Source organism: Dromiciops gliroides, chromosome 1 (assembly GCF_019393635.1).
Source record: "Dromiciops gliroides isolate mDroGli1 chromosome 1, mDroGli1.pri, whole genome shotgun sequence".
NCBI classification, from domain to species: Eukaryota; Metazoa; Chordata; class Mammalia; order Microbiotheria; family Microbiotheriidae; genus Dromiciops; species Dromiciops gliroides.
This window is the reverse complement of record NC_057861.1, coordinates 72,848,036-72,867,248: the sequence shown is the minus strand read 5'-3', so window position 1 is coordinate 72,867,248 and position 19,213 is coordinate 72,848,036. Positions and strand designations below refer to the sequence as shown.

General features: G+C 45.1%; 2 protein-coding genes across 4 annotated transcripts in view; one reads left to right on the top strand and one right to left on the bottom strand.

The window, feature by feature from the left end:
- The window catches only part of ILF3 (interleukin enhancer binding factor 3), a 34,195-nt gene extending 17,606 nt beyond the window's left edge, over nucleotides 1-16,589 (top strand). The window contains exons 15-21 of one of the 3 annotated variants that reach the window (XM_043975502.1): nucleotides 141-317; nucleotides 879-1,035; nucleotides 1,266-1,319; nucleotides 5,498-5,866; nucleotides 7,010-7,141; nucleotides 7,261-7,347; nucleotides 16,464-16,589. In XM_043975502.1, the coding sequence (XP_043831437.1) occupies nucleotides 141-317; nucleotides 879-1,035; nucleotides 1,266-1,319; nucleotides 5,498-5,866; nucleotides 7,010-7,141; nucleotides 7,261-7,347; nucleotides 16,464-16,471 (984 nt within the window). In that variant the 3' untranslated portion in view covers nucleotides 16,472-16,589. Of the gene's footprint in view, nucleotides 1-140; nucleotides 318-878; nucleotides 1,036-1,265; nucleotides 1,320-1,753; nucleotides 3,452-5,497; nucleotides 5,867-7,009; nucleotides 7,142-7,260; nucleotides 7,664-16,463 lie in introns of those variants that run through there. The other 2 variants (XM_043975501.1, XM_043975503.1) reach the window with 2 other exon arrangements.
- Nucleotides 16,590-17,740: 1,151 nt separating this feature from the next.
- LOC122737964 (beta-1,3-galactosyltransferase 2-like) lies at nucleotides 17,741-18,772 on the bottom strand. The gene has a single exon (XM_043979982.1). The coding sequence runs from the start codon at nucleotides 18,770-18,772 to the stop codon at nucleotides 17,741-17,743; it is 1,032 nt and encodes a 343-aa protein (XP_043835917.1).
- Between the last annotated feature and the right edge of the window lie 441 nt (nucleotides 18,773-19,213).

Below are 19,213 nucleotides of genomic sequence, written 5' to 3'. Positions count from 1 at the left end.
TTTTAAGTGCCATTGGCACCCTGAGGGCTAGAATTTTTCCTAACATGACTCAGCTCTTGATCAGGCACTGAACAAACTGTTACTTTCTCTGACTGATCATGTTGATTTCACTATCCTCCCATGCACTTGTTCTCTTATAGGTTGAAGTGGATGGACAGAAGTTTCAAGGAGCTGGTTCAAATAAAAAGGTGGCAAAGGCATTTGCTGCTCTCACTGCATTAGAAAAGCTGTTTCCTGATGCTCCTGTTGCTCTGGAGCCTAATAAGAAGAAGAGGGCGCCGGTACCTGTGAGAGGGGGACCGAAGTTTGCAGCAAAGGTAGGTACCTTTAATAGGCAGTGGTAGTACAGTGCAAGGAGGTTTTCCTTCTTTCATTTGGTCCTTATTAACCTAGCAAGGCAGCTGCTAACTACTGTCACCCCTGCTTTATCATTAAGGGGGGCTTGAATATTCAGTTCATTGACTTGTCTAGGGTCACACAGTCATTAACTAAGGCAAGATTTTGAACCCAGGATTTCCTTACTCCAAGTCTACTGTTTTGCCCTCTGTCCCATATAAGAAATCAGTGTAGGGGGCAGCTAGGTGGCACAGTGGATAGAGCACTGGCCCTGGAGTCAGGAGTACCTGAGTTCAAATCTGGCCTCAGACACTTAATACTTACTAGCTGTGTGACCCTGGGCAAGTCACTTAACCCCAATTGCCTCACTAAAAAAAAAGAAAGAAAGAAATCAGTGTAGATTTCTTCATCTTGATTTCAAGTTGCTCCCTTACGTTTTTCTGAGGGAATATAGAAATAATACATTGCATGTTCCACTATTAGAAGTATCACACATTATTTGAATGAGTAAAAAGGCTGTGTTCTCAAATTCTCTCTTATAGCAGCACAACCCAGGATTTGGAATGGGAGGCCCTATGCACAATGAGGTTCCCCCTCCCCCAAATATTCGTGGTCGAGGTAGAGGTGGGAACATCCGAGGTCGGGGTAGAGGCCGAGGTGGATTTGGTGGTGCCAACCATGGTGGCTACATGAATGCTGGTAAGAGTGCAGATTTTATTCCCCTCTCTGCTTCTAAACTTGTTTTGTAAGACTTTGGATTGTTTAATGTGTAGAATTCAGAGTCTGCAAATGAATATTTGTCACCAGTGTCCCCTGTTGAAGTCTTTGTTGTGGTTAATTTGAAAGCTGTGAAGAGAAGCTGTCCCTCTTGGCTGCCCTCACTGAGGGCTCAACCATCAGTCAAGTAATTTTACTCTGTCCTGTTCTAGGAGCTGGCTATGGAAGCTATGGCTACGGTGGCAATTCTGCAACAGCAGGATATAGTAAGTGTTAGTTTGTGTTCTATCAATTTAAAGTTAAAAAGAAACCCACAAACACTACTTGCCTTAGAACAGTTGAAACCTGGCCTACTTGTACCTAAGATTTAGTAGCACAGCCCTTTTTTGGCAGATGGGACAGGTTGTTGAACAAGACATTAATATTGTTTAACCTTAAAGTGCAAAACCCATGTGACTTGACAATTCCTTTTTAATATGTAAATATTTTAAATTTCTCTGCTTTAAGCCATGTGAAGCAATACACCACTCTTGTGAATATGCTTTCCTGACAATGCCCAGCTATTTGTATTCAGAAGAAGCCTTCATTGGGGGGTTACAGGAGCAGAGAAATCTAAAACATGAGTTTCATATGTGGCGCTCTGTGCCATCTTCAAAACAATTCTAATTTTTTTTCTCTGCTCTGTCTCCCCCTTTTGTAGGTGACTTTTTCACAGACTGCTACGGCTATCATGATTTTGGGTCTTCCTAGATCATCTAAAAGTATTGCACAAAAAACAGCTTTTTACTCCAATTTTCTCGAACTCCAAAACCCAAAGTGTCCGTGCTGTGTCCCTGTGCTTCACTGGGTTTCTCAACCGTGGCTTTTCACCGCAGCTTGTCTGAAACTCTTAGCCTGCAGAACTTAAGACAGTGGCAGTTTTTATTGTGATTTGCCTTTGAACTTGGTCGTATTGATGTTCACAATAAGCGGAAAGTAATTTTCAGAGAATGTTTTTGTGCCAAGTTGCACAAAATTCTAGAGCCAGCTTTGTTCAGCATAAAGGCAAAAGCCCACCTTTGCTTTTTATGGAAAGCATTACTTTATTTAAGGGACAGATACAGAAGCATTTTAATCTACCTTTGTCTTAATTTACAGCAGGTTTTGTATGAATTTTAAACCTTTTAACAAACTCCCAAACCTGGTTGATACCTTTGATGGTAATAAGAAAGACTTCACCGTGTCTGAATCTAGTGCAGCCCGACTCTTTTTTAAGCATGCACAATGTTAAATTGTATGTGGAATCGTAAGATGTGCTAAGTTAACTTCTCCATCCTTTTGTAATACACTGGTGGGTTATTGCTTGAGGGATGGGATTAATTGTGGCTGATAGCTAGTTAGTGTACTTTCAGAGGAATTGTAACTGTGCTTCCAATACTGGTACAATAAATATCCAGGCATTAAGGAGTTGATGTAAAATTTTGCAAGTCCTGATCACAGCTGAAAATGCATGGATTCAGATTTTTTTATGGGCTTTTTTTATAATCAAGTATAAAGGGCCTTAAGCACTTGACATTGGTTAGCAAACCAGCAGCAGGAATTTGTTTTGCTGGGACTTTTGTTATAACTGACTTTTGGCCAAGACCTGAAAGTTTCTCATGACTTCTAATACAGAGGCATGTGGAGTCATTTGGTCATTCCAACTAGATTTTCTTTCACTTGTAAGTGTATGGCCCTTTATTCTTGCTGTAATACTATGTTTTAAATTTGTATGGTCCTCTTCTGTCTTGTTTTGGTCAGCGGTTCTTATCGCACAAAGCCTGCATCTTTGCATTGACTTGCAAGATTTTGAGTTTGTTCAGACACAGAAACTGGTCAAAATGATTACTCACCACTTGTTCAAAGAGGTTTGAAACATTCAGTGAATACTTTTTAAAACTTTTAATGCATGATGTATTTTTTTTAGAAAGTTATTGTTTGAAAATAATGTCTTTTTATACCAGGGAATAGATGTTGTCCTGAATGAGGTGGAAAACTGCCACCCCCCCCCTTTTTTTTTTTTAAATCAATACATGTTAAAGTAAATCATTGGATACATTGGTGTCTTCATTCATGTTCTTAATTGAGGGAAGAGACTGAACATAGGTGTTAAGTGTATGTTAAGCTTAGTGCTGATGTTATTAAACCCTTCTTCTTGAAACCTAGATTTGGGGAGGCCATGGAAATACTTGTTTGTAATCTTCCTGAAGGAGAAATTTCTGCTTTCCCCATCTCTCCACAATCTCTTCACTGAGCATTGCATGTTTGCTTTGCTGCATTGTTGGATGTGTCTCCTTTCTTGGCGTTTTGGCTTTGTTACTTGAAAATGAGCTTGGTCTAATTGTTCCTCAAGCTGCCCAGGACTCAGTGATAGTGGGTTGGTGGTGGGATGGGGTGGGGTGAGGTTGAAGGCTCAGTTACCTTAGTCAATAACAAGGCCATGAAATAAATACCTAATAATTAGAATGTGGAGGCCAAGCTGTGCTGGTAGTATTGTTCACCCTTCCTATCCTTTGCCACAGGCTAGGCAACATAGGGACTGGTACTTACTTTTCTGTTCCAGTTACCTGCTAGCAAAGCCAATGCCAACTTGTCAAGAAAAGCACACTCCATGGGCGTGCCCACTCATGGGGAGCTTAGGTGCTCCTGCTTTCTGCTTGGGGTTACTGGACTGAATTGGAAAGTGTTGTTGCCTGTACCCCTCACCCCCCACATGTCACTTTGGTTTGTGGGTTTGAACTGACTGACTTCTTGGACAAATAGAATTGACCCAAACCATGAACACATCTATATACACACCACCCCCTATCCCTTCACATCCACATACCTGCTACTCAAAAACTTGAGGTGGTTCACATATGAGACTTATTTGAATAGTCTCTTTAAGCTGAGCCCTGCCTCTTTGGTCGTGTGACGCCCTGAGTTACTTGTGCACATCAGAGAAAAAAATACACCAGGTATCTAAACTGAAGAGCACCTTGCCACCATGCCTTACATACAGAGTAGGTACTTGGTGTTGCATTTTGTTAATATAGAAGGGGATCATTATGTCCCAGAGCTGCACGTGAGGGGCTGATGGAAGTCACAGTCTCACCTTCAGTTCCTGAGAATGTGGCAGCTACATCCATCCCATGCTTTGCAATCCCACTGCATGTTCCTGCCTCTCTGGGTCTGTGACCCAGAGCTGAGCTCTAAATCTGTGCCTAAGCATGGTGCTAGGGACCCCTTGATGACCTGCCTGGTTAGGGTAGGGGCATTTCCTTGGTCCCCTGTACTGGGGATATTTGGGAGAAGCAGTGCTTGCCTTTTGGCCTTAGTAATAAGTGTATATTCTGGCCTCACCAGTTCTCTTGCACTGTGGGTTTCTGGTTTGAGCCTGAGGGGCCTCTCCCTACCTGTAAGGGGTAACTGATCATTTTATTGGGAATGATCCTGCGATGAAACAGCTTATTTTGCCAAGTCTGCATTCGGGCCTTCTAACCAGCAGGCAATCTCCGAATAATTGTCTGATTTGGCAGCTTCAATCTGGGCATTCTTCTTGCTGATACTGCCCCATGTCAAAGGAGGTTTGTGACTGTAATGAAGACTTGCCTGTCCTTCCAGGGAGATGAGCATGGGCCTGGCTGGCCTTGTCACAGTGAAGTACAGGGGTGGACAGAGAGGTTTCCATAAAACAGTCCCAGACTGGCTGCTTCTCCTCGGACCCTGGGGTCAAAGTCAGCCTTGCTTTTCCTTTCTTTTTTTTGGAGGGGGGGGGCATGGCCGGTGGGGGAAGAGTTGGTTTGATTGTTATTTCATCAGTGTAGGGAACTCCCAATGTAGAAACTCCCTTCACTGATGCAGATTGGCAACTTGTCTGAAATTTGATGGCTTTAACCAGTTGCCTGGGGGCATTAAGGGTTTTATTGACTTGCCAGGTAATGGGCAGTGTGTGTGAGAGGCAGGCCTGGGAACCAGGGAGACCTGAGTTCTTGGCTTTTCACCATGCCGTGCTGCCTCAGCCCTGCTTTTCTTGGGAGCTTTGGGGAGGTGCGGGTGTGTTAAATGGTCATAAGTCATCAGCTAAACCAGCCCATCTACAGTCTTAAAAACATTAATAGCCACTGCGAAAGCTAACATCTTCCCTGCTTACACCTGATCATCTCCTGAAGGAGGGTTAGTTCTTAACATCAGCTGATAAGGGGGTGAAGAGGATTTGAGAGCAAACCCAGACCACTTTTCTTCTTGAGTGGGTGTTCTCTGGACCTCAGAATAAGTCCCTAAAACTTGAGCAGTAGCTTCTGTGAATACTTGGAGTAGGAATCCTAAGGAAGGTAGATGTCAGACATACCCTCAAAGTGGGGTTTAACATGAGTTTCTTTTACTTTTCATGAATCTGGAATCTTCCCTTTTCCATTCCCTAATTGATGCCATCCCTTCCATTTAGGTCAATTCTACAGCAACGGTGGGCATTCTGGGAATGCTGGTGGAGGCGGGGGTGGCGGTGGAGGCGGCTCTTCTGGCTATGGGTCCTACTACCAAGGCGACAACTACAATTCACCAGTACCCCCAAAGCACGGCGGGAAGAAGCAGCAGCATGGGGGCCAGCAGAAGCCTTCTTACGGTTCAGGGTACCAGTCTCACCAAGGCCAACAACAGTCATCCTACAGCCAAAACCAGTACAGCAATTACGGCCCACCCCAAGGCAAACAAAAGGGCTATAATCATGGACAAGGCAACTACTCTTCCTATTCGAATTCCTACAACTCCCCAGGTGGTGGAGGTGGATCAGACTATAACTACGAGAGCAAATTCAGTGAGTTGGCTTTGGGTAACCCATGTCCTCATAGCACTTTTGTTGAAAACAGGGCATTGGGTGGGGTAGCAAACCCCATGGAAATACTGAAGTTGTTTCTAGTCTGTCAGCTGGTGAAGGCAAGTTGGCATGTTGGGCTTGTAGCTCAGGCTTCCTCTGCCTCAGCACTGCTCTAATCGATAGCTGGTAAGGACTTACAGAAGTAGGGCACAAAGTGGTAGTAGAAAAGAGGATTTTGGAGATATGCAGGACCTTTAAAGTCTCAAATTTAATTCCTTAGTACCTAATTTTCTGATTGTTTTATTTAAGCTGAACCCTGTTTTGTAGCTGGATCTCAGATGAGTTCCAGACTTCTCTATATCCAGAAGAAGCTAAGGGGGAGGGGTGTTACTCATTCACTGGTTTGGGGGTCATGCCTTGCCATGAAACAAATGACTTTCCTGAATGTCCATGGCTATTGACTAAAAAAGAAACTTGCCAAAGAGTGATTAAACAATACGACTTCCTTGTTCCTCTTAGTGATTTATTATCCTCCCAAAATGAACCCAAGTAGTTTAATTAGTAGAACTGAGTGGTTCTTCCCCATCACTGAGCCATAATTTTGCTTTTTCCTTGGCCTTCTTCATAGGCTTAGGTGAATGGATCAGTTGTCCTGAATATAAGTGTAACATCTGTGGATTTTTTTTTTTTTCCTGAAATAGTGAAATGGCTGGCATAAATGCTGACCTTTTAAGAAATCACACTAAAGGGGAGTAGAAGGATGGGAACACCTGAGAGGAATTGTCAATGGGAACTGTCCCAGAAACAAAGCTGGGGTTAATGGTGTAAGTAGGAAGTTCAACAGAACTGATGTGTAGGATTTTTTAATTTTGTGATAGCTAGCAGCTTGGTCCCTGAACTGATGTCATTGAAGGGAGATTGGATAGGCAGGGACTTTTGTCAGCTTTTGTGAGGCCACAGCAAAGCATCACTTAAGCATCAGCCATTCCCCTCTAGGAGTATAGTTCATCTATCAGCAGGTGCAGAGCTCCAGGCTTCTCTATCTTCTGATGTCTCTTTGCTCTCCTCATAGAGATTGAGGCTTCCATTGCTAGGTTGTGCTGAGGGGAAGTTAACAGTACTTTATTCTGCCCCCTACTCCAGATTACAGTGGCAGCGGGGGCCGAGGTGGTGGTGGGAACAGCTACGGGTCAGGTGGATCGTCCTATAACACAGGGTCACATGGCGGCTATGGAGGCAGCTCTGGTGGTGGCTCCTCCTACCAAGGCAAACAAGGTTGGTGTCTGTCCCATCTGGGATTGGGGTCTTGAAGAAAAGGTGGGGGGCAGAGAGGGCATAGCTGGAACCTTCTCATCCTAATCCCAACTTCTGTTTTCTGTCCCTACTCTCCCTAGGTGGCTACTCTTCACAGTCCAATTACAACTCCCCAGGCTCAGGCCAGAATTACAGTGGGCCTCCCAGTTCCTACCAGTCTTCGCAAGGTGGCTATGGCAGAAATGATCACAGCATGAATTACCAGTACAGATAAACTACCTTTACTCCCCAGGGGTGAAGTTTTGTTACCTTCTGCACTCGCCCCCCCATTTGAATATTCAGTTTTATTGCATCACAGTTAACATGTCAACCCTTCCCCCCAGGTTCCATGTTGCCGTGTTCTGTGTGATATGCAGGCGGCTACTCTGATGGTGGCGTCTCCCTGTAATTCCATACTTAGCTGTGTTTGGGACATCTGTGTATTTAATGGTTTGTTAGTTACCATTACAACTTTGTCTGAATAGAGTTTTTGAGTTAATACAACTCAGTATCCCTTCGTCTATTTAACATTGGTGTTAGTGTTAACTAAGTTCGTCTTTAAATAGTTACGTGAGGGATACGTCATCTGTTAATGCTTTTGTGAAGTGAGTTAAACAAGCTTTCTGTATTTTAATGCTTTAGTGTTTCAGTTTTATAAGTGAAGATTTTATTTTAAACAACCAGTGGGAAAGAATTTTTTTTTTTTGGTTTTTTTTTTTTTTTTTTTTTTTGTATGTCTGGGTCATTCAGGCAGGACATCTGAATTAAGCTGAATGTAGACAAATAAAGATAAAGAAAACTCTGGGCCGATGTCTGGCCTGCGTGTCTGTCCCACCAACCCTGGAAAAGCTGCCACCTCACCTGGTCCAAAGCCAGGGAGAGAGCAGGTACAGGGAGGCAGGCAGGTGGGGAAAGACAGGTTGGAGGGGGCAGGATTTTCTTGGGGCTTCTTAATTCCCTTAGCTTTTGGAAATAAGCACCCATGGTAGATTAAAAAGTCTTCCTGTCCATGAAGAGCCATTAAATATCCCCCAAGAGTTACAGGGGCAGGGGGTAGAGGGACACCAGTAAGATAGACTGAGGGGGGTAGGGAAAACTTTCTCCATGGGGAGAAAGGGGTGTTAGATTTTCTATGCATATGTGGGCTAGGCTAGGATCCTTGAGAAGGCCCTGAAGCACAGAGCTATTGTTTTGGTAGGGCCTGCATTTCCTTTAGCTGAGAGGTTGGTGTTTGCAGCTACTCCAGAGGCAGGCTTAAGGACAGAAGGCTATTGGAGGACCAGTCATTTGCTTGGCATTTCTCCAGGTGTAGGGCTATTTATCCATGTTTTGACTAGAGTTCCAAAGCTGCCTCTGTTTCTTGTTATGTCTTAAGACTGCCCTGCCCTGTCCTGCCCTGTCCTGCCTTATCCTGCCAAGATATCTTGTAACCAAGGATGTTGGAGTGGGAGGAATGATTGAGTGATTGAATAATAATGGATTGAAACAGTCATGAAGGGGTCTAAATGCCAGACTCTGGGGTTTTCCCTTAAGTTCTTCAGTTTAGGCCAGGGTGAAGGCCTGAGAATATGTTATGCTTGGGCTGGGCCAATTAACCCTTCTTCAGGGCCAGAGGATGGTGAGAGGGCAATTGGCTCAGGCCATCTCCCTGGCTCTAAACTTAGAGTTGGAGATTTTAGTGGACTCTGTAATGGCAGCCAAAAAGACTAGATGTGATCTTAGTCTGCACTGAGAAAAGCAATGCTGAGTCAGGGTGGTGACAGTCCTGCCCTTGTGAGACAGTGCTTTCTTCTGGCTTAAGGAAGATATTGATAAGCAGGAGAGGATGAGAGGATGCCAAAGGGTTTTGAAAGAAAGGGCAGTTAAAAGAACTCAGGATGTCCAGCCTGGAGGAAAGTTGGAAGATGATGGCTATTTCTAGGTATCTGAAGGGCTGTCATGTGTAAGAGGGAGGGGTCTTGGTTTCTTTTGCCCCAGAGGACAGAACTAGGAGCAGTGAACAGAAGGGGCAAATTTAGTTTTGATGTCAAGAAAGACTTCCTAATAATAAGAGCTGACTTTGCAGATAATTTCTTAGCTGAGGTTTGAAGTAGAGACTGTTTGATCACTTTTTAGGTGTGTCGTGGAAGGAATTTTTGTTCAGGTATAGGTCCGACTAGAATGGCCTCTGAGGTTCCTTCCAGTGCTGAGAACTTGCTTAGTACATTTTTTCTGGGAAGCTATTTCTGAAATAGTAACCTATCAGCAATAGGTTTACATTGATCCTCTATCTGGGAAGTGAATCCCTGCTCTCTCAAACCACCTATGTGACCTTGGGAAAGTCATTCCATTATTCTAGGTCTCAGTTAAATATAGGAAAACGAGAGGGTAGGACTAGGTGATTAGATGTTGTGTGGTATATCGGACAGAGCACTGGAATCAGGAGACTTGGGTTTGAATTTTGCCTCAGCTATTTTAATCACTGTGATCTTGAGCAAATAATACTTCTGAGCCTGTTTCCTCATTGTAAAACAAAGAGGTTGGACTAGGTGATTTCCAAGGTCCCTTCAAGATCTCCATCCTGTTATCCTGATGGAATTGATGTGGCCAAGGGCAAGGAGGTAGTAGGCTTTAAGTCCAAAGCTAGGATGCTCCTCATGTAACAGGGTAGTAGATAGGAAAGAAGAGGGGCATAGCCATGGTCTGAGGAACTTCAGCGCCAGAAGTCAGTAATGAGTGTCTGGAGATTGAGAGAAAACTTAGATCCAACAGAAACATCAATCAGTATGTAAAAGGATTATCCAAACTCCTGGAAATTACAACTGATTCTATACTACGAAGTGGCCACTAGGAAGGTACATAGGTCAGGTGTGATGCCTAGTGTAGCAGCTTTCCTTCTTTCACCAGAAATTGAGCAGAAAAGTAGACTTGGTAAGTAATACTCATTTTATATTTATAAAGCCTCCAATTGACCTAGCTAGAAGAGATCTCTGGGGTCACCTAATCTACTTCTTTGGGCCTCATCTATGAAATGAGGTGTTTGAAATGATTTTAAGTTGAAGAATTAAGATCCCACCCTAAGTCTTTTGCCTACAAGTTCACTGCATTTAAACTCCTCTCCAATTAACATGTCTGATATGTAGTAGGCATTCAAATACTTGCTGATAGTAGTCGTAACTGCTTGTTGATGTGCCACTGCTCTCAAAAGTCAGTGTTGAGGCCTGGCCTGACCCTGAACAGAGCAATCCACAGGTATCTGGGTGGTCCTAAGGGCTGGGCTTGGTTCAGAAATCTTGACATTTTTTCTTTAGGTTTCAGATACATCTCTCCTTCCTGCCACAGTGTTCAGCCTTGGTGATAATTAAGTTTAGCATTGTAAAGTTTACCTCAAAGATCATCCCCTCATTTTACAGGCAAGGAAACTAAGGCCCAGGAAGGGAGAAGTGACTTGAATGAAAAAACATTTATTATCTATTTACTATTTCCCAAACACCATGCAAATAGGAGAGTGAGGCAGTTCCTCTTGTCAGGAAACTCATGTTCTGATTGGGGGAGACAGCATAGAGAGAAGGTCAGCTGCATGACAAAAGAGCCGGGACTATAAGGCTGTGGCTGCAGGGTGGCTGTCAGAAACACTATTTTTAGGGTTTGTGGGTAGGTCAGATGGCAGTGCCTGGGGCTCAGGAGGGAGTTGTGGTAGGGCAAAGAGCAAGGACCACAGTAGTCTTTCATATTGCCAGAATAATTGTAGTTGGTGACTCTGCTCATCTAAGTGGTGTGAGCAGCCTTATCTTAACTTGACCCAGGTCCACTGACTCCAAGTCCAGCACTCTTTCCACGACACCACAATGCCTTATCTTTCACCTGTTCCCTTTACCTGGTGGGCAATTAAGTGTACTTTTTAGTCACCTACATGCAGGCCTCCTACATTGAGAGATTTTGTTGGAAAATGGAGCTTAACTGTGTTTCCTGGGAGTATCACCCCAAAGGACGCCATAAGGTCATATGTAGCTTTAAGGACTCTCTGGGTGACCTGGAGCCCAATTTTTGGTAGATTAGTGTCCCAGGTCTTATGTCAAACTCATCATGATCTTCCTAGAGCTCTATACTGTTCCTTTAACACAGGCCTTGGTTACAATCTTAAGTAATTTTCCCAAGGTGTATAAACTATTAAGCTATAAAACCTTAAATCGAATGAAAGGCACACTAAGACTTTTGGGACACCCTATCAAATGCATACTGTGTCCTTTGGTGAGGTGCCCTTCTGATGCTTCTTCCCCATTCTACGCTGTCATGGCCAGAGGAATGTTACGTTCATTTTTGTCATTGCCTTTAATGATCATACTGCTAGTCCAGAGAGCAGAGTAAGTGGAAAATGCATGGAGTTGGCCCTGAGGGGCCTCTGGAGAGAAGGGGGATCATGGTTTCCATACAGATAATACCGGAGAACAGGTATTGTTTGCCTCCTGGAAGGTTGGCCAGTACCTCAGCAGCTCCTGGGGCAGAAAGCCATTGACAGCGGCAAATTGAAGGTAGCTACATTGATGAAACTTAATTTGGTACTTCTGGAAAGAGTTAGGAAGGCTGTGTGTGGGCTTTAATCCAAGGTGTTATAGGCATAGCCTCATAAACACATCTTCTAAGTAGATATTCTTTACATTTGGGGCAGCAGCCAAAATTCTAATGACCAGATCACTGGATATCACATAGCCAAATCCGCTACAGTAGGGAGGGTACTTGGTTTGGGGGTTGACCTCTTTAGGTATTTCTCTACTTGGGATCCTATTGGGTTCCACATTCCTGTAAATGTGTCTCACAATGAAGTTCTTGAGCTGGGGTCCCTTGGAAGGCAGTACCTGCTGTACCAGAAAGCTGGGGTTCACAAAGACATTACCATCTGCCTTGAGCACATAGTGGGCAGTCGGACAGTAGCATGCTACCCATTCCAGTCCTGTGAGGGTCTTAAGAGTCAGATTGTGGTTTGTATCTAGGAAGCCCACCTGGAGAAGATTTTTGTGCTTTCTGTCCTCATCTGCCAACAAATCCTGTAGGTGTCTAGGGAAGAGGAATGGAGGCAGGCCCATCAGGAAGACAAGGCGGATGTCCACCTCAGGCATCACAGTTTTGTGGCCCCATGTGCATCGGATGACCTGGCATCTGCCAGCTTCCTGGGGTTTGGTCATGACCAACATCAAAAGGAAGGGGCCAGCAGGATTTCCCATGTACCTGTCTGGGATGGTTGAACAGGAAGAAGGGGTAGATGTGGGCTTGTACCTTCTCCACAGGGTACTGAATCTGCCTCTGGAACCTCCCATTGATGTGTGGATGACCTTCCAGGAGTAGTATTAAAAGTCCCCCAAGGATAGCACCTGATAAACTCCTTAAAAGGCACCAGATGTCCCCATGTTAGTCTCATGGTGCCAGTAGTGTCCTGGGCAGGGAGGAGCAAGAGGTCAGATCAGGGTCAGGGACCTAGGTTACAAACAATTTCTGTCCTCAGTCCTTCCTATCCCCCTCTGCCATGCTAGGAGGTAATTTCCTTATGGAGAATTTGATTGGCTCTCCCAGATATGTCTGGGAGCAGCAAAGGAGATAAAAGCACCTCCCCCTTAATGTGGCAGGAACTTGGATGGAGGCCTTAGAGACTGGCTAGTGAAACTGTTCTGCAGGTATCCTTTGTAGTGCCCTGTTTTCTGCTCCCAGTCATGATCTATTTCTCCCTTACTAGGAACGGGGACTCTCACTGTAGCTGACCGCCACTTGGGATACTGCTAGGAGGGGGGGGGCTTTAGAGTGCCCTTCAGCTTGATTAAAATAGGTGAAAGAGGTGGTTGGATCAGTTAAGAATTCTAGAGATTTCCATAGCAAGCAGATGTATCTCCTAGTAAAGCAAACAATACTGATACAGCACCAGGGCTGATAGTTGTGGGGAGTGTGGACATTTAAACTGGGCAAGGTTCTCATGGTTTTATCCATTAGAGTCTTAAAGCTGGAAAGGTTTTTAAAAATCATCTTGGCCATCTCCCTCATTTTGCAAATGGAGAAACTGAGTTTCAGAGAGGGAGCAATGATTTGCCCAAGGCCACTGAATGGGTTGGTAAGGTAACACTTAGAATGTAGTTCTCCTGTCTTCCAAACCCAGGGCCCTTCCCACCATATCAGGCTGCCTCCTCTCCTAACCTGGATTTTTTTCTTTCCTCACAGCAGCCCTCCACAGGAGCCTCCTCCTAGCCTAAAGTCAGCTCTCAGGGATAGTGTCAGGATTACAGGGGACCTTTTACCAGCTCTCTTTGCCCTACCCAAGTCACTGCAGGAATCCCCAGCTCAGACAATGTCCTCATGCCCTAAGTGAAGGTTGAACCTTGGTTTCTAGCCTTCCCCCTCTTGCTGCCTGCCCTACCCCTCACTTCAATTTTTAGTTAATTTGCTAAGTGTCTCCTCATTCCACAATTGGCTGGCTGCCTGGGATGTCACTGTGTGTCCAGGTCTTCTCATTAGCATTAAGGCTTCTGGATAGAGAAAAGGGAGTTAGGGGGTGATATGGTGAGATGATAATTACTGATATAGAGAGTCAAGGAAAGTTTCATTTAGGAGGTGACGTTGAACCAGAAAGCAGCTGTTCTGCAGAAACTGCAGATTCAGAAGCCTCCTTAGGGCTCTGAAATTTTCCAGGATTTTTTTTTATTGCAGAATTTGTGGTGGGGGACTAAGCCCAAAAGTTCCTGCCACAGGTCCTACATTCTATTGATGGTCATCCAGTCTCCTGGACACTTCTTGTATATGCAAGCTTTCATCACAACAGGATTTTTGGGACAGTTTGAATACCAGACTGGAAGAGGTTCTCACCACTGACCAGTGTGAGTCCTACAGATTCTGAAGGGCCTGAATTCACTGGAAGATGGTGCAGCATAGTTTTTGAGATGGCAGAGAAGCACCTATCCCCATGACTTCTCAGGAGATTCAGGGTTTCCAAACACTATGGTTTGGTCCAGTGTCTGTCCTGAGGTAGCCAGTCCACTTTGACCACCAGCTACCCTCCATGGAATCGAAGATTTATAAAAGCTGTATTCAGTCTTGTTCTGGAACTAAAGGCCTGAGGACAGTGATATGAAAATGATCCTGTAGGTCATGAACCCATGTTCTAGATCATTAACAGGCTCCCTTCATCCTGGATCTTTAACCGTTTTACTCTTGGCAGCCTGCTTCTCAGAAAGATGCCTTATCCATGGTCACCATTTCCAGTGTTGCTTGTTCCTCTTAGTGTGAGAGCACACACAGAAAGACATGTACACATGTACTTGCACACACATATATAGGGGAGTTGGTACCATCATACTCCTTGTTCCCCTCAAATTATTGCTTGAACACCCACCATCACTACAACCTTTGCAGTTCACACTATCCATTTCTAGAATCCAGCCCAGATTTGTTGCTGTAATTGTACCAGCTGCAGGTTACTTTGCCGGCTTTCTCAAGGAGTTCAGTACCTGGCTTACAGTTTTCCCTAACATCCAAACCCCTGCCTTCATCCTTGTGGACTTCCCTCTACATATTGATGTCTTCCTTGAACACCTTGGCCTTCTGGTTAAACTCAAATTCCATGACCTTTATCTTCACAGAACTTTAATTTCCTTTAAGGGTGATGAGAAATGCTTATGAAAGCATTATATGTATTTTGTCCTAGTTAGGCCTCATCTAGGGTATTGAATTTAGTTTTGGGGTGCACATTTTAGGAAATCACATTGAGAAACTACAGTATGTTGAGAGGATGGTGAGGGCACTGGATGGGCTGGAACAACTGGATATTTGGCTTCAAATTGATTGGGGGGAGGGGGAAGAGTATCTTTTAAGTTTTTGAAGGGCTGCTTGTAAAAAGGGGATTAGATTACTTGGCCCCAGAGGTCAGAACAACCAGTAGGTGAAAAGAGGCAGGTTTTCAGTTAGGGTGAAAAAATTCCCTGTAAGTACAAAGGTCCCAAAATGGACTGGATTGCCGCAGGAAATGATTTTCCCTCACTGGAGGTCTTCAAGCAATGACCAGATGGCTTGGTTGTGCTGTTGTTACGGAGAGTCCTGTTCAGGTATGGATTGGACCAGACACCCTCTGAGGTACCCTTAATTCCTGAACTTCAGTGATTCATTTAAATCTCTTGTACCTACCTCACAGGGTTGTTAGGAGGATCAAGTCAACCTTTGTATGTAAAGTGCTTTACAAACCTTGAGGCATTATATAAATGTCAGCTTTTATAATAATTCTGTGATTTAAAGCACTGTAAAAATGGGAAGTTTTTTTTTTTTTCTATTATTGATGGTGGCTGCTCTGTGTGTCTAGCTGCTAATGACTCTCTGTGGACACTCCAGTCTAGGTGACCACACTGTTTTGAACACTGCCCCATTAACCCCTTGTGTCTTATTTCCAGTCCTAGAGCTTTCGTGCTGGGGGCCTGGGTTGGTGGGCTAAGGAAGCTTCTTGTGACTAAAGTATATACCTGGATCATTCCAGCACCCTGGATGAAGATGAATGTAAATTAATGGGGATGTTAGTGGGGAAATGTCCCCACTGTCAACTACATTCCTGACAAATGATGCTACCCTACATCGACTGGTTAGAGGGGAGAATTTGAAGCTGCCTTGGTGAAAGGCTGGGCACAAACAGGATGAAGGAATATTCAAGCAGGGCACTGGAAGAGAGAAGAGAAAAAAATGGATGTGGAGTCAGGAATCATCTAATTCTGAGGGCTGATAACAGGAAGCTTGCCCTCTTCTGTGGTGGGAAGCAGTGGCTACAGATATTCTCCCTGCTGTGTGTGGTTCTTGCCCTAAGAGGCCAGAGTTTCAAGACTTCACATCTCTATTGTCCTGAGAAGTGATTCTTTTCAGAACCTGAGGTTCCTGGGTTCAATTGCTGGGCAAGTTGCTAATAGACCATCAGGGTCTAGGTTGCTGTGGTATGTTGATTCACAGCTCAGGAAAGGGCCCAGAAAGCAAACTCGAGCCTCATTTTAATCCTGTTCAACTAGCTTACAGTGCCGAGCTGTTAAGCTATCAGGGAAGCTGAGACAGGAGGACTCACAACCTATATTCCCTTGAAGTTTGGGAGTTTGTAGTTTGGGAAAACGGGTGGTGAGAAGGTTTACTGCTTGATTCTTATCTCCTGTTATATATCTTTGTTTTAAGTAAACGTCCTCTTGCATTGCCATGATGTCATGTGATTAATTCTGGTTCAGAGGGGGAAAATGGCTTGGGAGGAGAGGTTCATAGGATCTTTGGTTTAAAGCTGGAAGTAACCTTAGATGAAATCTAGTTCAACCCTCTCATTTTGCAGGAGACTGACGAGGCTGGGAGAGGTTGTGACTTGCCTAAAATCACAGGTAGGGCACAAACTAGGACAGACCTGGAGTTTGAACCCAGGTCTTCTGCCTCCAGAACTTTTCCCACCACATGCTGTTGACTAGATGATGAACCTAGGAACCTGAATGTATGGTCCTCTCCACAAATAAAGGAAAATGGGTCTGCCCTGATGCACGTGTGTTTTATGTGTCTGCCTCTCTGTAATGGAGAAATTTTAATGTCTCCCATGGAAATGAATGGCCCAAGTCCTGTCCTGCCACATCTATGGTTTTATCTGGACACTTAACAAGACAGCATGATTTTCAGAGTCTGGGAGAGGTTTTGTAAGTTCACAGAATCAGAATTTTTATAGCTGAAAGGGACCAGACTCAGATCTACTGGTTTTACAGGTGAGCAGACTGATGTCCTAGAGAGGGGCTAAGTGAGTTGGCCAAGGTCATGGAGAGAGGGAGTGGCAATTGCTGGGGTTCTTCAGCTATGGATCTGGTATTTTCAGTACCATGGGCTCATTCCTGGGAACCCTGGCTTGGAGCAAGCAGGACTTTGGCCGTGGTTGAGATGAAGACTGGGGGCTTGAGGGGACCTCTAAAATGCTTTCCCAGAATGTTTTTGAGAACCACCCATCTGGTCCTGTCTAGTTCCATCAGAAATTGCTAAGACTACTGGGAAGCATTGGTTTTGGTGGGGCACAGGAACAGTGTTGGTGGTTCCAGGTTAAATGTGGGGGTATTGCAGCAACTACCTGGCAAATACTTTTGAAAGTCTAGAAAAAGGTCTTCGTTGGATTTAGAAACAGCTGTGGAACCAGAGAGGGCCCTTTAACCCCAGTGGGGTAAGGGACTGTACGACACTGTCCTAGAGGTCATTTGGTCCAATACCCTCATTTTACATTTGGGGAAACAGGTCCAGAATGACATCCCCACCCGTGATGCACAGTCAGTTGCTGGCTGGGCTAAGATTCAAACCCAGGGCTCCTGACTCATTTCTAACATAGACCTCTCCCCTCCCCACCCCTACCTTCTTCCTTATTCTATCCTCTCTGGGTGAAGGCATTTTTGTCACCACCTTTAATAGAGATATCCAAGTCTGTGGGAAACAAAGTTTGTGTAGGGATGGGGAGAAAGTGGCAGGGGTGAGTATGTCTTGCCAGGAGTCGGGAGGAAACAGGTGGACCCTCTGGTATAGAGAATGCCTGCTGGAAGAAGGGAAATTGGTGAGGGTTCATCTGAGAAGTGTCTTCATGTCAGCCCTTCACTCCAGTGGACAGGGGGTATTGGCTTTCTGAAAGTCTGGCCAGACTAGAAGAAGCTCCTGATGCTTGAAGGGATGGACCAGGGCAAAGCCTCGGAAGTCACAACGATTGTATAATCTACCAAACATCAGAAAGGTGTTGGGGGGACTGGGAGTGGGTTCCACTCTCAGCTGGTGCAGGCACAGCCCCACAAAGACGTCTTCCAGATGGACAGCTGGCACTCTCCGGGCAATGGAGAGAACCTTAAGGGCCAGGGGTCCAGATAGCACATAGCCAGGGCTGCAGCAGTAAGGTGGGTACCTGGCATGGGAGAACATGTTTAGGGGCATGTACTGAGGATGAGACTGCCTTCGAATGGGGATTCTATTTCTGTAGATACAGCCAGTGATGAAGTCTGGCCGGCGTTGCTGCTCAGGCTTCAGTATCACCTGCACCAGGAAACGGGGGTTCAGGAAGACATTTCCATTTACCTTAAGCACATAATAGGTCATGGGGCAGAATTGGGCCACCCACTCTAGTCCCATAAGGGTTTTGAGGGTCTGGTTGTGGTAGGTATCCAGGAAACCCACCTGAAGGAGATCCCCGTGCTTTTCATCTTCTTCTAGCAGGTGGTGGTAGGAGAAGTCAGAGGACAGGCCTATTAGAAAGAGGCGTCGGATGATCACAGCAGGTACGATGGTTTCATTTCCCCATGTATGCCGGATGGCATCTCTCAGAACCTGGTCCTGGGGCTGAGTCATCACCAACATCAGCAAGAAGGGCGCCCCCCCAAAAACTTTGCACTTGTTTGGGTGGTTGAGCAGGAAGGGGAAGACTTGGGTGGATTCTCTGTCCAGGGGGAGCGGAAACTGGGCTTGCCACGTGAACTCCTCTAAGGTGGGAATCAGCGTATCTTTAGTCCTGCGGCTATATGTTGGACCTTCCAAAGGCATCCGGGCACCTTGTAACCAACTCACCAGTAGTACCAGCACTCCTCCACAGGTTGCACCCAGAAGGACCTCGAGTACTGGATTCCCCCTGATAAACCTCATGATGCCAAAGTTCTGGGCAGGGAGGAAGAAGAGACCAGGTCAGTGTAGGGAACCATGGGTAGACATTGTCCAGCATGTCCTTTCCCCTCCCTTTGAAAGATGCCACTACTTTCAGGTAGCTGGGGTGGAGAAGAGCTGGGCTTATGGAGAGAAGGTCAAGAAATGGCACTTGGGCAGTCAATGATACCTAGAAAAGTGGAAATGCCAGGGTGCTTAGGCTCCCCACCCCCAATTGTACAAACCTCAGTGAGTGGAAGCGGGGTGGAGATGAGTGATAGTTCTCCACAAAGTTTGGGGCTGTTGGCTGCAGGATCAGGGTGGATAATTAAAGGTAGAGCTTATCTGGATAGGGTATTGAGGGTTTGTATGTATGTTCTTGAGGACCTGAAATCCTAATTTTTGGATTCCGATAGGCTGAAAAAAACCTTAGAATCCATTCTA